The sequence below is a fragment of the Saccopteryx bilineata genome, chromosome 2 (genome assembly GCF_036850765.1).
Source record: "Saccopteryx bilineata isolate mSacBil1 chromosome 2, mSacBil1_pri_phased_curated, whole genome shotgun sequence".
Lineage (NCBI taxonomy): Eukaryota > Metazoa > Chordata > Mammalia > Chiroptera > Emballonuridae > Saccopteryx > Saccopteryx bilineata.
The window spans coordinates 239731467-239744385 of NC_089491.1; the positions used below are offsets into that span (position 1 = coordinate 239731467).

The window sequence follows — 12919 nt, forward strand, 5'->3', positions numbered from 1 at the left end:
TCCTCCAAGTTCTTTCACACTCCAACGCTATACTGGAGGCTATTCGTAAATGCTTGCTGAATCAACGACTGTAACAGAATTGCTTACCAGCTAGATAAAGATACAGAAAATTCTAATGAAGTATTTTAAGAGACTCTGGACAACTATTTCAGTTGTCAACAGGGTAAATAATTTCCTGTTTCTACCAAGAACTAAAGCAGAAATTGAACGTCCTAAATTGTTTTCTGAGTAGTTAGCTTTGGAGGTTTGAATTCTTGAAGGTTCAAGTTTGGCACACAGCCTGAGCCTGATATTGAAGGTATAGAAGCAGATGGTCAAAGTACACATTTGGGAGAGAAATAATTTATGTGCTGATATTGAAGTTGCGCATTCATAGGTTGGAATCCTTACTCTTATACTGTCTTGGCCATTGATCTAACTTTTTTATTTCAATTTTCTCCAATGGATAACAGTAGAGAACCCAAATATGATAAAGCTACCGTAATTTAATCTCCAGAAAAAAAACCTAGAGAGCAAATGCAATCAAGCACCGTAGATATATTATAAAACAGACTTTTACTTCTATACTAAGTGATCAGTCCAGCTACTACATAAATTTAATTTGTCCATGAAGATATAGTTTATATTGGAAGAATTAGGCTTACAACATACTTGCACTTCACATTTAAGTGCTACAAGATAATTTTGTGACCTTAGATTTGTTCATTAACATTAAAACCTTGCACTGGTTTCGCCTGACCGGGTGGTGGCACAGTGGATAGAGCGTCGGACTGGGATGCAGAAGACCCAGGTTCGAGACCCCGAGGTCGCCAGCTTGAGCGAGGGCTCATCTGGTTTGAGCAAAAGCTCACCAGCTTGAGCCCAAGGTCGCTGGCTCAATCAAGGGGTTAATCGGTCTGCTGAAGGCCCGCGGTCAAGGTACGTATGAGAAAGCAATCAATGAACAATTAAGGTGTTGCAACGCACAACAAAAAACTAATGATTGATGCTTCTCATTTCTCGGTTCCTGTCTGTCTGTCCCTGTCTATTCCTCTCTCTGACTCTCTCTCTGTCTCTGAAAAAAAAATAAGAAAATGCTTTAAAAATGCAACTTGGGTCCTGGCTGGTTGGCTCAGTGATAGAGCGTTGGCCTGGCATGCAGGAGTTCTGGGTTCAATTCCCAGCCAAGGAACACAGGAGAAGCTCCCATCTGCTTCTCCACTCCTCCCCTTCTCCTTCCTCTCTGTCTCTCTCTTCTCCTCCCGCAGTGAAGGCTCCATTGGAGCAAAGTTTGCCCGGGTGCTGAGGATGGCTCTGTAGCCTCTGCCTCAGGTGCTAGAATGGCTCTGATTGCGGCAGAGCGATGCCCCAGATGAGTGAGCAGAGCATCGCCCCCTGGTGGGCATGCTGGGTGGATCCCAGTTGGGTGCATGCGGGAGTCTGTCTGACTGCCTCCCCGTTTCCAACTTCAGGAAAAAAAAATGCAACTTGGTCTTCAACACTCACTGTTCTGCTAATTCAAAATTCCTAGCTTGGAGAAGGAATGGTTAGGAAGAGGGTGCAATAAGGGAGGGTGAGATCTGCTGTCTATTACTGTCTGATCACCCACACTTGGGGACCCTGGTCACATAGTGCCATAACCATATTTACCTTTATTCTGTTCTTTAATGGACATTTCTATTTATAAACAAAACACATCAAAAATTATATATATCTGCATGAAAGTAGCCTTCAAAATGGTTTCCATGAGAACAAAGCAGCATTCTCAATGATTCTGGGAGAAGCATCTCTGAAACTTTTTTTTTTTTTTTTGGTATTTTTCCAAAGTTAGAAGCTGGAAGGCAGACAGACAGACTCTCGCATGCTCCCAACTGGGATCCACCCGCATGCCCACAAGGGGGCGATGCTCTGCCCATCTGGGGCATTGCTCCGTTGCAGCCAGAGCCATTCTAGTGCCTGAGGCGGAGACCATGGAGCCATCTTCAGTGCCCGGGCCAACTTTGCTCCCATGGAGCCTTGGCTGTGGGAGGAGAAGAGAGAGTCAGAGAGGAAGGAGAGGGGGAGGGGTGGAGAAGCAGATGGGCGCTTCTCCTGTGTGCCCTGACTGGGTATCAAATCCGGGACTTCCACACACCAGGCCAACGCTCCACCGCTGAGTCAACCAGCCAGGGCCTCTGGAACTTTTTTTTTTTTAAAGTATTCAGACTCAGATTTTTACATCATATCAGATGATCAATTTTATTTACTATATTTATTATATTTCTTAAATTAAATGTGTATATTTAATGTTTCAATCAATATCCTTATTTTGATAATACTGTGATCATGTAATTTAATAAAAAATTAAACTTAAAATTATATATTTATTACCATGCTTAAAAATTAAGTTTTATACTTTGGCCACATATAAAACATGGCTCCACATGACTGCCAACTCTTCTCAAATGCATACCAAAAAATGCAGAGGTTTGCCTTTGCTATAAGAAGAGCCAGAAGAACAAGCAGTTGGTTATAACAGCAATTTGAAAGGCAGAAATCACAATCACAGCAGCATTTGAATAAGTGACTACCTCCAGAGCTAATGACTCAGTAGGACAACTTTCAGTTAGAGATTTATGCTCCTAATTTGAAAACAAAAGAAAAGCCACTCACTTTATAGACAAACCATGTACTCCATCACTGGTGAAGAATCAAAACCATACACTAGATCAGGGGTCTCAAACTCGCGGCCCACTGAACAATTTTGTGCGGCCCGCAGACTAATCCACGAAGTTCAAAATATTTTGGATAAAATTAAGTAAGCCTAGGGGCCTACTTGTATTTTTCATTTCTCTAGCATCCTAGCTAGATATTAGCTTAGTTAACAGCAGTTGTGATGCGAACTACAGTTTCTGGTCGTTTTGTGACACTGAGTAAACTGCATGTACGATTGTGCTTGTTGTACTGATTTTTTTTGTTTTCAACTGCAGTGAGAAAAGTGTTGCGTAACAGTTGCCTTTTGTAGACCTAGTGCGGCCCGCCGAAGGGCTGTGATCTTGCTCTGCGGCCCACATGCTGAGTTGAGTTTGAGACCCCTGCACTAGATAACATCAAAGAAACACACTTTCAGCACCAATCACAAAATAAAACAGAAGAGTGAACAGTGGTGACAGTGAGCTGGGGAAGGGCAGGGAAGCCGCTGGGTGGTAGCCCAGCTCCCTGAGTCACATTGGATATACTGCAGGGTGTTCCAAGTACTACAACACTCTTGCTCCTGACCCACCAGTTCTGCAGGGCAGCTCCCTCCCAACTACTCAGCTACTATAGAGAAGCTGCCATCTAGCTGTCAGCAAACTGTACCCAACTGAAAAGATGCTATCAGTACCAAACTGGGAAGCCCAGTCTTCACCTGTGCAGCATTCTCTTCGTGTTCTGCGGACGTAGGCCACACGTGCGAGCTTTCATCTTTGGAGTCCATCCTTTCCCTACTGGACAGCTCTACATTGGAGGCACCTAGGGCAGCATGGGGCGGAGGACAGTCATCTGTCTACTACATGAGTGTTCATGAAGAACAAAAAGGTGTCTCCGCAATGTGCCTGAAAAAAGAGAGAAAAAGGAAATAAAACTTTAAATTGATGAATGTTTTAATAAATTACAGTTCCAACCACAAAGAGAGAAAAATAAAACTCTGTAAAAGATAATACACTTGGGCAAAAAGGTAAAAGCAGAGAAATTATTTGTTATAATTATACAATGTATTGCATGCTTTCTACGTTCAGACACACATGATATAATGTGAATACTGAAGGTAGTTCTTAGTTCTCCTGCTTAGGAGAATGAGGTTGTCCAAAACTAAACGTAGGTCAGAGATGGGTTCACACGCAGGTCTCACTGCCAGCCCCAGCTGTCTCCTCTCTTCCACACTTGCTTAGGCACTGAGCTACTATACCACCTATATAGTTGAAATGAAGAGCAGACTAACAAGAGGGAGCTAAATTTTCTGGGCCCCAATTTCGTGAAAATAAATATCAACTTTGTTTCCCACTTGGTTGGTACAGGAGTGATTACTGAACCAACAAAAGCCTTATCAAACACCAATATACACTAAATCTGCATTTTGAAATCTACATTTTACTCTTTTCCAAAACAAGCATTTTAAGGAAATCAATTTTCCCTTTTGATGATGATAAAAATGCTGACATTTTTAAGTCCCCTGAGGTTGCTGTTTAACAGGGCAGCAGGGCAGCCATGCCCGATAACCCTCCTCCCGCCATGCCAAGAGAGTAGCATGCGCACACTAAACTATCCATCTGTAAGAAAAGCCACTGGCTAAGATCCAGCCCTAATTTTCTCCATTGTTAATGGTGAAGGAGACCAAAGTGTTGCCTTTTGAGATATTGATCAAAACTGGTTACTAAGAAACAAAAGACTCAGAAAGAACCTCTGAGGGGCTTTCTTCCAGCCTAAGAAATTGGGTTGGAAAGACCTACTCCACAAACGGCCTCGGGATACTCACCTTAGCTCACTTTGAATAGGAGGGCTTCAGGCAGAGGCCTTTTAGCTAGATACCCACTGTGTCCTGTTGTTTCTTAGCTGCCTAGCAAGAATTCACCTGACATGTGTGCTCAGCTCTTCCTCAATTACCTATAAATTGCCCCTTCTCACTTTCTATTTGTGGGGCAGCCATGTTAGGCTTGCTAGTGGGGTTACCAGCTGCAAGCACTTTGCTTGATTAGTGTGTGAGCAAGTGGCAGAGGCATGTGTGCATAGCCTATAGAAGGCTATGGGTGCTTGCGCTCAGGAGAAATGAGAGATTGGGGATTGCAGATGCTTGGATTGCCTTCCCACCACCGTGAGGAGCCTTTTGCTGTTTGTTTGCCTGAGAGGTGGTTTCCCCTGCCTGTGTGCTTGTTGTCACCATTTTGAGACTTGATTAAACGGAATGGCCCAACCCTTTCTGGCTCCGCAGTTTTTACCGTCCACCTGAATCCACTGTGGACCTGCCTGGCCTCGGCCACCGGCATTACATTCTCCTTGGTCCAAAATGTCATATATACTGCCTGACCAGGCAGTGGCACAGTGGATAGAGCATCGGACTGGGATGCGGAGGACCCAGGTTCAAGACCCCGAGGTCACCAGCTTGAGCGCAGTCTCATCTGGTTTGAGCAAAGCTCACCAGCTTGGACCCAAGGTCGCTGGCTCGAGCAAGGGGTTATTCAGTCTGCTGAAGGCCCGCGGTTGGGGCACATATGAGAAAGCAATCAATGAACAACTAAGGTGTCGCAACGAAAAACTGATGATTGATGCTTCTCATTTCTCTCTGTTCCTGACTGTCTGTCCCTATCTATCCCTCTCTCTGACTCTCTGTCTCTGTTAAAAAAAAAAAAAAGTCATATATACCCAATGTTGCCTCACTCTATTTAAAATTTTCATGCTTATGTGAATTCCTGGTACACATATATTTAAATTCTGATTTTCCTTGTCAATCTGCCTCTTTTTATTTGATTATTAGGCCGGCTCGAGAAACTTAGAAGGTGAAAAGAAAAGTATTATTTTTTCGGCTCCCACAGTGGAAATAAACTGAGAACATTCTAAGACTGCACAGGCTCCAAACTCTGAACCAGATTAAGGCCCAAAGAAGAAAGAAAGAAAAGATACAGGAACACCCAATGTCTGGGCCCCTCTGACATACATGAACTGCCATGTCCACACTGTGTGGGAGCCTCTGCTGGGCTGTGGAGAAGCCTGCTCCTGCTCAACACTACCATTGTCACCACCACCCCATACCCCCACCACACACAATTCATCCTGCAAACACCGTACATCACAGAGTACTGAAAACAATGACCATATCCACCAACAGGTGAAAGTATAAACAAAGGGAGAGGGGGGAATTCTCTGGCAAAATGGAAATGTTTATCTGTGGTATCTGGACTGGACTGGTGGTTATATGTGGAATTATGGGGAATTATGTGTCAAAATAAAAAATCTAGTCAATTAAAATATGTGAATTTTATCATGTATAAATAAATTATAGCCTAATAAAGTTAATTATTAAAAGCTCCTTATAAACAGCACTATTTAAGCAGATATTAAAAGATATTCAGAGTGAGTTGTAGAGTCTGTTAATTATATATCAACAACATTGTTATATATATTTTAAAAAGGAACAAAAAAATAAGAAACCCTGAATAAATGTCAACAGCAATATACAGCTGTATATGAAGAAAAACATGTTTTTCTTTTGTTCAAAAGGACATAAAAGGCTCAGTATTACAAAAGCATAAAATGTTCCATATGGGGAGCATTTTTAAAATTTTATTGTGAAATAATTTCAGAGAGAAAAGCTGCAAAAATATAATACAAAGAATTCCTATATTTCTGCACTCAGCTTGCCCAAATGTTAATATTTTATCATGTTTACTTTATTATTCTCTTTTTAAATTAAATTTACTGAAGTGGCATTGATTAATAAAATTATATAGATCTCAAGTTTATAATTCTATAATACATCATCAGCATCTTGCATTGTGTGCTTACCACCCAAAGTCACATCTTCTGTCCCCATATACTTGACCCCTTTACCCTACACCAACTCCCTCTTGTCACCACCATACAATTGTCTGTGTCTGTGAGTTCTTGTTTGTCCTGTTTGTTCATTTGCTCCTTTCAGTTTTATATCACATACAAGTGAGATCACATGGTTCTTGGCTTTTTCTGTCTCACATTTCTCTTCACATGACGTTCTCAAGATCCATCCTTGTTTCACAAACAACAGTAGTTCATCTTTTTTTATGGTTGAGTAGTATTCCATTGTGTGTGTGTGTATACACAGCTTGTGGGAATCTAGACTGGGACAGCCAGTATGGAAAACAGTATGGAGGTTCCTCAAAAATTAGTAAGAGTTACATATAACTGAGTAACCCCTCTTCTGAGAATCTACCAACAAAATTTGAGAACATTTATGTGCAAAGATACACGTACCCCTATGTTCCTTACAGCACTATTCACAGTGGCCAAGACATGGAAACAACTGAAATGATACAATGCCCTTTTACAACTAAATACATAGTGCCTATTTCCCCAAAATGGGACATCTTCCCACAAACCACAGTACTAGTAACAAAACCAGGAAGTTATCAGTGAAATAGTACTATTACATAACTTATAGACCTTATTCAAAAGTTGTCAACTGTCCACCCTTCTGGTTGCCCTTTTCAGGCTGACTCAGTGCCCTAAAGGGCTAACCCAGACAGTAAAGTAGGTCTCCATAAAACCCAGAGAAGAGCCTGACCAGGCGGTGGCGCAGTGGATACAGCATCGGACTGGGATGCAGAGGACCCAGGTTTGAGACTCCAAGGTCGCCAGCTTGAGCGCAGGTTCATCTGGTTTGAGCAAAGCTCACCAGCTTGGACCCAAGGTCACTGGCTCGAGCAAGGGGTTACTCGGTCTGCTGAAGGCCCACGATCAAGGCACATATGAGAAAGCAGTCAATGAACAACTAAGGTGTTGCAACGAAAAACTAATGATTGATGCTTCTCATCTCTCTCCGTTCCTGTCTGTCTGTCCCTACCTATCCCTCTCTCTGACTCTCTCTCTGTCCCTGTAAAACAAAACAAAGGAAAAATAAAGTGCCACAATGAAAAACTGATGATTGATGCTTCTCATCTCTCTGCGTTCCTCTCTGTCCCTATATATCCCTCTCTCTAACTCTCGCTCTCTCTGTAAAAAAAACAGAGAAGAAATTATAAAACTGCTCTTTGAATGCTGTCCCAAGCCACAGCTGAAGAAAAAAAGAAAAAATGTTGTCAATTGTCTAAGTAATATCCTTTGCAGAGAAGGAAACTTTTCTGGGGGCCTGGAGTCCGATCTGCTATCACACACAGTGCACTGAGTTGTCTTGTCACTTCAGTGCCCTATGATCTGGAACAGTCCCCAGTCTTTCTTAGTTTTCCATAACCTTGACATTTTTGAAATGCACCGGCAATTTATTTTTCAGAATGTCTCTCAGTTTGAATTAGTCTGCCATTTCTTCATGGTTACATTCAGATGTATTTTTAGCAGAAATACCACAGAAGATTTATGTGTGCTTCCTATATAGGAACTTGAGATTTTTTTTCAACTTGGTTCACCGATTGCACAAATACTCAAGAGGGTAGAGGCAAGCTTATCCCACGCACTAAAGAAACATGCACAGCCAGAGGGCCTTTCCGTATTTGTTTTAGTGTCTAGAAGGTACTTATTGTTGTTCATTTTAATTTTTTTTATATCTTTTTTAATAGGCAGCAAATTCAATTGACTCAAAAGTCAAAAAGCACAAAAAGGTATACAGTAGACAATCTCCCTCCCTGGAATCCTTTAGCAACTCTTCAGAAGCAATTTATATGATCAATTTCCTGTCTATTCTTCCAAAGGTATTTTATGCATATACAAGCGAAACCATATATATTCTCTGCCTCTCCAAGCACAAAGAGCAAATATTATTGATTCCATACAAAGTAGCATCTTTTCTAAACTTTGTTTATTCCACATAATACCATAGTTTTTGCATTTTTCCATATCCATATAGCAGTTCCTCAATTCTTTATTATAATTTGTCATATTTATAACACATCATAATTTATTTAATCAATATTATGTTAATAAACATTTAGGTTATTTCTAATCTTTAGCTATTACAAACAACACTGATGAACAACTTTGAACATACATTGTTTATACATGTTAATTTCTTGGATTCTTCTAAAGTCTCTGAGAGAAGATACTGAATCAGTTAAAGTGGCTGTAGGACTGTTAAATCATTATTAGTTTCTGAACTCTGGCACTGGAGCTCATCCCCGTGTGCCTGGTGCACAAGGACACTGAGGATACACAGGGAAAAGGGCTTACTCAGTGGAGAGGCGGCAGCTGGTACAAGAATAATGGTTAAGAGCCTGGGTTCTGACCTGGATTTGGATAGCAATTCTGAGACTTAACTGACCTGGGGCAAAACAGAAGTTCCCCCAATTCGTCTTCCTTTTCTGTAAAATGGGGACCATAGGTTATTAAGAGAAAGACATGGCCTGACCAGGCGGTGGCACAGTGGATAGAGGGTCAACCTGGGACCTGAGGACCCAGTTTCAAAACCCTAAGGTCACCAGCTTGAACATGGGATCATAGACGTGACCCCATGGTCACTGGCTTGAGCCCAAAGAATGCTGGCTTGAAACCCAAGTTTGCTGGTTTAAGCAAGGGGTCGCTGGCTCAGCTGGAGGCACCCCACCCCCAGTCAAGTATGAGAAAGCAATCAATGATCAACTGAAGTGCCACAATGAGTTGATGCTTCCCATCTCTCTCACCTTCCTGTCTGTCTGTCTCTCTTAAAAAGAGAGAGAGAGGCCCTGGCCAGTTGGCTCAGCAGTAGAGCGTCAGCCTGGCGTGCGGGGGACCCGGGTTCGATTCCCAGCCAGGGCACACAGGAGAAGCACCCATTTGCTTCTCCACCTCCCCCCCTTCCTCTCTCTCTTCCCCTCCCGCAGCCAAGGCTCCATTGGAGCAAAGATGGCCCAGGCGCTGGGGATGGCTCCTTGGCCTCTGCCCCAGGCGCTAGAGTGGCTCTGGTCGCGGCAGAGCGACACCCCGGAGGGGGCAGAGCGTCGCCCTTGGTGGGCGTGCCGGGTGGGTCCCCGTCGGGCGCATGCGGGAGTCTGTCTGACTGTCTCTCCTCGTTTCCGGCTTCAGAAAAATACAAAAAAAAAAAAAAGAGAGAGAGAGAATGACATGAAAGAGTGCATGTAAAATGCTTAGTGCGATGCCTACCATATAATAAATACATTTAGCTTTTTTTAAACAAGGTATACAATCATGATTGCATTTTTCTGTCTAATTGTCTGCCTCCCCCTCAACTCAAAAGTTCTTTCAGGGCAAGGAATGTGTTTGCTCACGAGAGTAACTCCAGCTCTGGCACATGACAGGTATTCGGTAAGTAAAGGTACCACCGTGTGCAGTGGGAAAGAAGAGAGGGCACCAGGTCTAGCCAAGCGTTCAGGGATGATGTCTGGGAGAAGACGAAACGTAAGGACAAATGGGAGCAAGTGAGCAGAAATGGGAAGGGCCAGTCTGACATATCTTTGTTCTAATTCTACCAAAATAAGAAAGTAGACATTATATGACATAAAGTGCCAGTAAATTACATCAGGCAAGAGTAAAGGAAGAAAAAAAAGGAAATACATGCCTAGCAGGCGTGGGGCAGAGCAACAGCAGTTAGTATACGCACAGGGCAGTCTGTCTGTAAAATTTAGCAATGAGGATGAGACACACTGGCCACAACAGCAGTTCCCAATAATTTTAGAATACTGTGAGCAAATGAAGAAGCCCAAGAGGGTGAAAACCCTTTAATTCCAAAAGTGTCTAGAACCCTTAAGAGAGACACAGAATACCCAGTTAGTAGTTCTTGTTCTTTAAGATATATAGTTGTAAGCCCTATTGAGCTTCTGTAATTATTAAACTATTTAAAACACCACTGTGACATTCTGCAATTATTTGTTTAATACTTCAGGAAAACCGAATTTTAAGCATGACTCCACACTGAGTGAGTCACTTTAAATCCTGTAGCACCAGTGTCTTCATTTGCAAAAGAGAATGTAAAATGGTTTGGTTTTGTTTTGTTTTTGTTTTTTGAGAGAGAGAGAGAGAGAGAGAGAGAGAGAGAGAGAGAGAGAGAGATTGGCAGGGAAAGAGACAGGAATATCAAGCTGCTCCTTATGTGACCTCCTGCCCAGAGAATTGAACTTGCAATATTCATGCTCTGGGACTGCACTCCAACCAACCAAGCTATCCGGAACTATCCAGCCAGGGCTTAATTTTTTCGAGGGTTTTTTTCGATTGATTGATATTTAGAGAGAAAGAGAAAGGAAGAGAGAGAGGGGGGAGGGGGAAAGGAAGCATTCATTTGTTGTTCCTTTCAGCCATTGGTTCTTCACTTGTTCTTCTCATCTGTGCCCTGACCGGGGATTGAATCAGCAACCTTGTCATTTCAGGATGATGCTCTTAACCGACTGAACTAACCAGCCAGAGCCAAGGTTTCTAACACCTATCCTAGCGTTAACCTTAGATGGAAAGCTGTAAGTAAAAAATCCATAGAATCTGAATTGACATCCTGGCTTCCAGACTATCACAAGTGCTCACTAGTTACATAACCTTGGCCAAGTCACTTAACCTCTCAATATCACCATATGTGAAATAAAGATAATAATTACCCCCTAGAGTTATTGTCAGGGTTACATGATATATAACAATTCTAAGTACAAGATTTGGCACAAGTAGTGCTCCCATATATCAACTTTCATATTCTAAAGATTTTTAAAACGTATTTATCAAATAGCAAATGCCCTGTACATAAACTTCCTTTATAATAAGACTGGACATATTTGGTTTCCTTTTTAACTACACAATTTATAACACTCTGTTAATCTTTCATCATCTGCAATGTTTGTTATCTTATTTTTCAAATTGCAGTTGACATTCAACACAATTTTGTTAGTTTCAGGTGTGCGGGAGCCCTGTTGATCATGACTTCCAGGACACGGGCAGGGAGCACCCATGAGCTGCGGCAGCACGGCCCAACTGGCAGGTGCCAGCAGGCTCGGTTAGCGGGATACAGACCTCCTCCCAGTCCCGACCCGTGTCTCTTCTACAGACCTGAAAGAACTAGCGAACCGAACTACACTTTGTCTAGAAAATGGTCATCCATATTCCTTTCTTTTACCCATTGTCCAAAATGTTACAGACTTTATTTAGGAAGAGAAGGTCATGCTGGCCTTTCTATCCTCTCTAATGACTTTATTCAACAAATATATATTAAGAAACTTAGTAAATGTCAGGTACTGTTCTAGAACCTTAACAAACATCAGTGTAGCCAAAAAAAAAAAAAAAAAAAAAAAAGGACACTTGCCTCCTGAAGCTTCTAGTCTAGTTATTTTTTCTTGACTAGTGTTGCATACTTGAAAGTATGAGCTTTAGCCTGATCTCTGGTGGTGCAGTGGATAAAGCATCGACCTAGAACTCTGAGGTCACCGTCTCTAAAAAGAATGAAGTCTTTTTAAAAACATTTTTTTTAAGTATGAGCTTTAGAATGAGACATATCTGGGTTCTACACCTCCAGATCTACTATAAGCTTAACAGGTGTAATGTCAGTGAGCCACAAAGTGATCTTCAGTCTCCCCATTGAAAATCTGAATTACCTGCCCAGGTTGCTGGCTGTAAGAATAAATGATTTGTCTTCACCAAGTCTATAAATGCACTTTTTTCTCATTTTAACATTTCTGAACTCGGTAGTGTCCTGTAGTCGCTACGCTGCAGGGGCAATCAGGATATGGCTGCCGCTGTCTGCTCCCGTTTGCCCTTGCTGACAGCCCTCCGGGAGTTCTGTGCTCACTTTACTGTGTCGTGTGCACTGTCAGCACAAGACATCCTGAGTCTAACTGCCATTTTAAATGTTTTCAAAAAGATTACACCATAATTCAGTATTAAAACTGAAAGACATAGGAACAGCAGCTGGGCATAAATTTGATTAGGGAAGCAAATATCCATAATTGGAAAAATGACCTTAACAACCATACCTATGGGGCCTGGGTATAAAAGACAGCAAAGTAGATGAAACTGCATTATGCCCAGTAAGAAAAGACCAGGATCAGCCCTTGCCAGTTGGCTTAGTGGACAGAGCATCGGCCTGGCATGTGAATACGTACCAGGTTCGATCCTGTCATGAGAAGCGACCATCTGCTTCTCTCCCCCTCCCTCTCCTCTTCTCTCTTTTCCCCTCTCACAGCTGGTGGCTCAGTTGGTCTGAGCATCAGCCTCAGGCACTGAGGATAGCTCAGTTGATTTGAGCATTGGCCCCAGACGGGGTTGCCAAGTAGATCTCAGTGGGGCTGCATGTAGGAGCCTATCTCCCCTCCTCTCACTTAAAAAAAAGAAAAGA

General features: G+C 42.3%; 1 protein-coding gene across 1 annotated transcript in view; it reads right to left on the bottom strand.

Annotated features, from left to right (window-relative positions):
• The window catches only part of PRDM10 (PR/SET domain 10), a 116674-nt gene that overhangs the window by 70491 nt on the left and 33264 nt on the right, over positions 1–12919 (bottom strand). Inside the window, exon 2 of the mRNA XM_066259739.1 lies at positions 3368–3554. Within this exon, the coding sequence (XP_066115836.1) occupies positions 3368–3436 (69 nt within the window). The 5' untranslated portion in view covers positions 3437–3554. The remainder of the gene's footprint in view (positions 1–3367; positions 3555–12919) is intronic.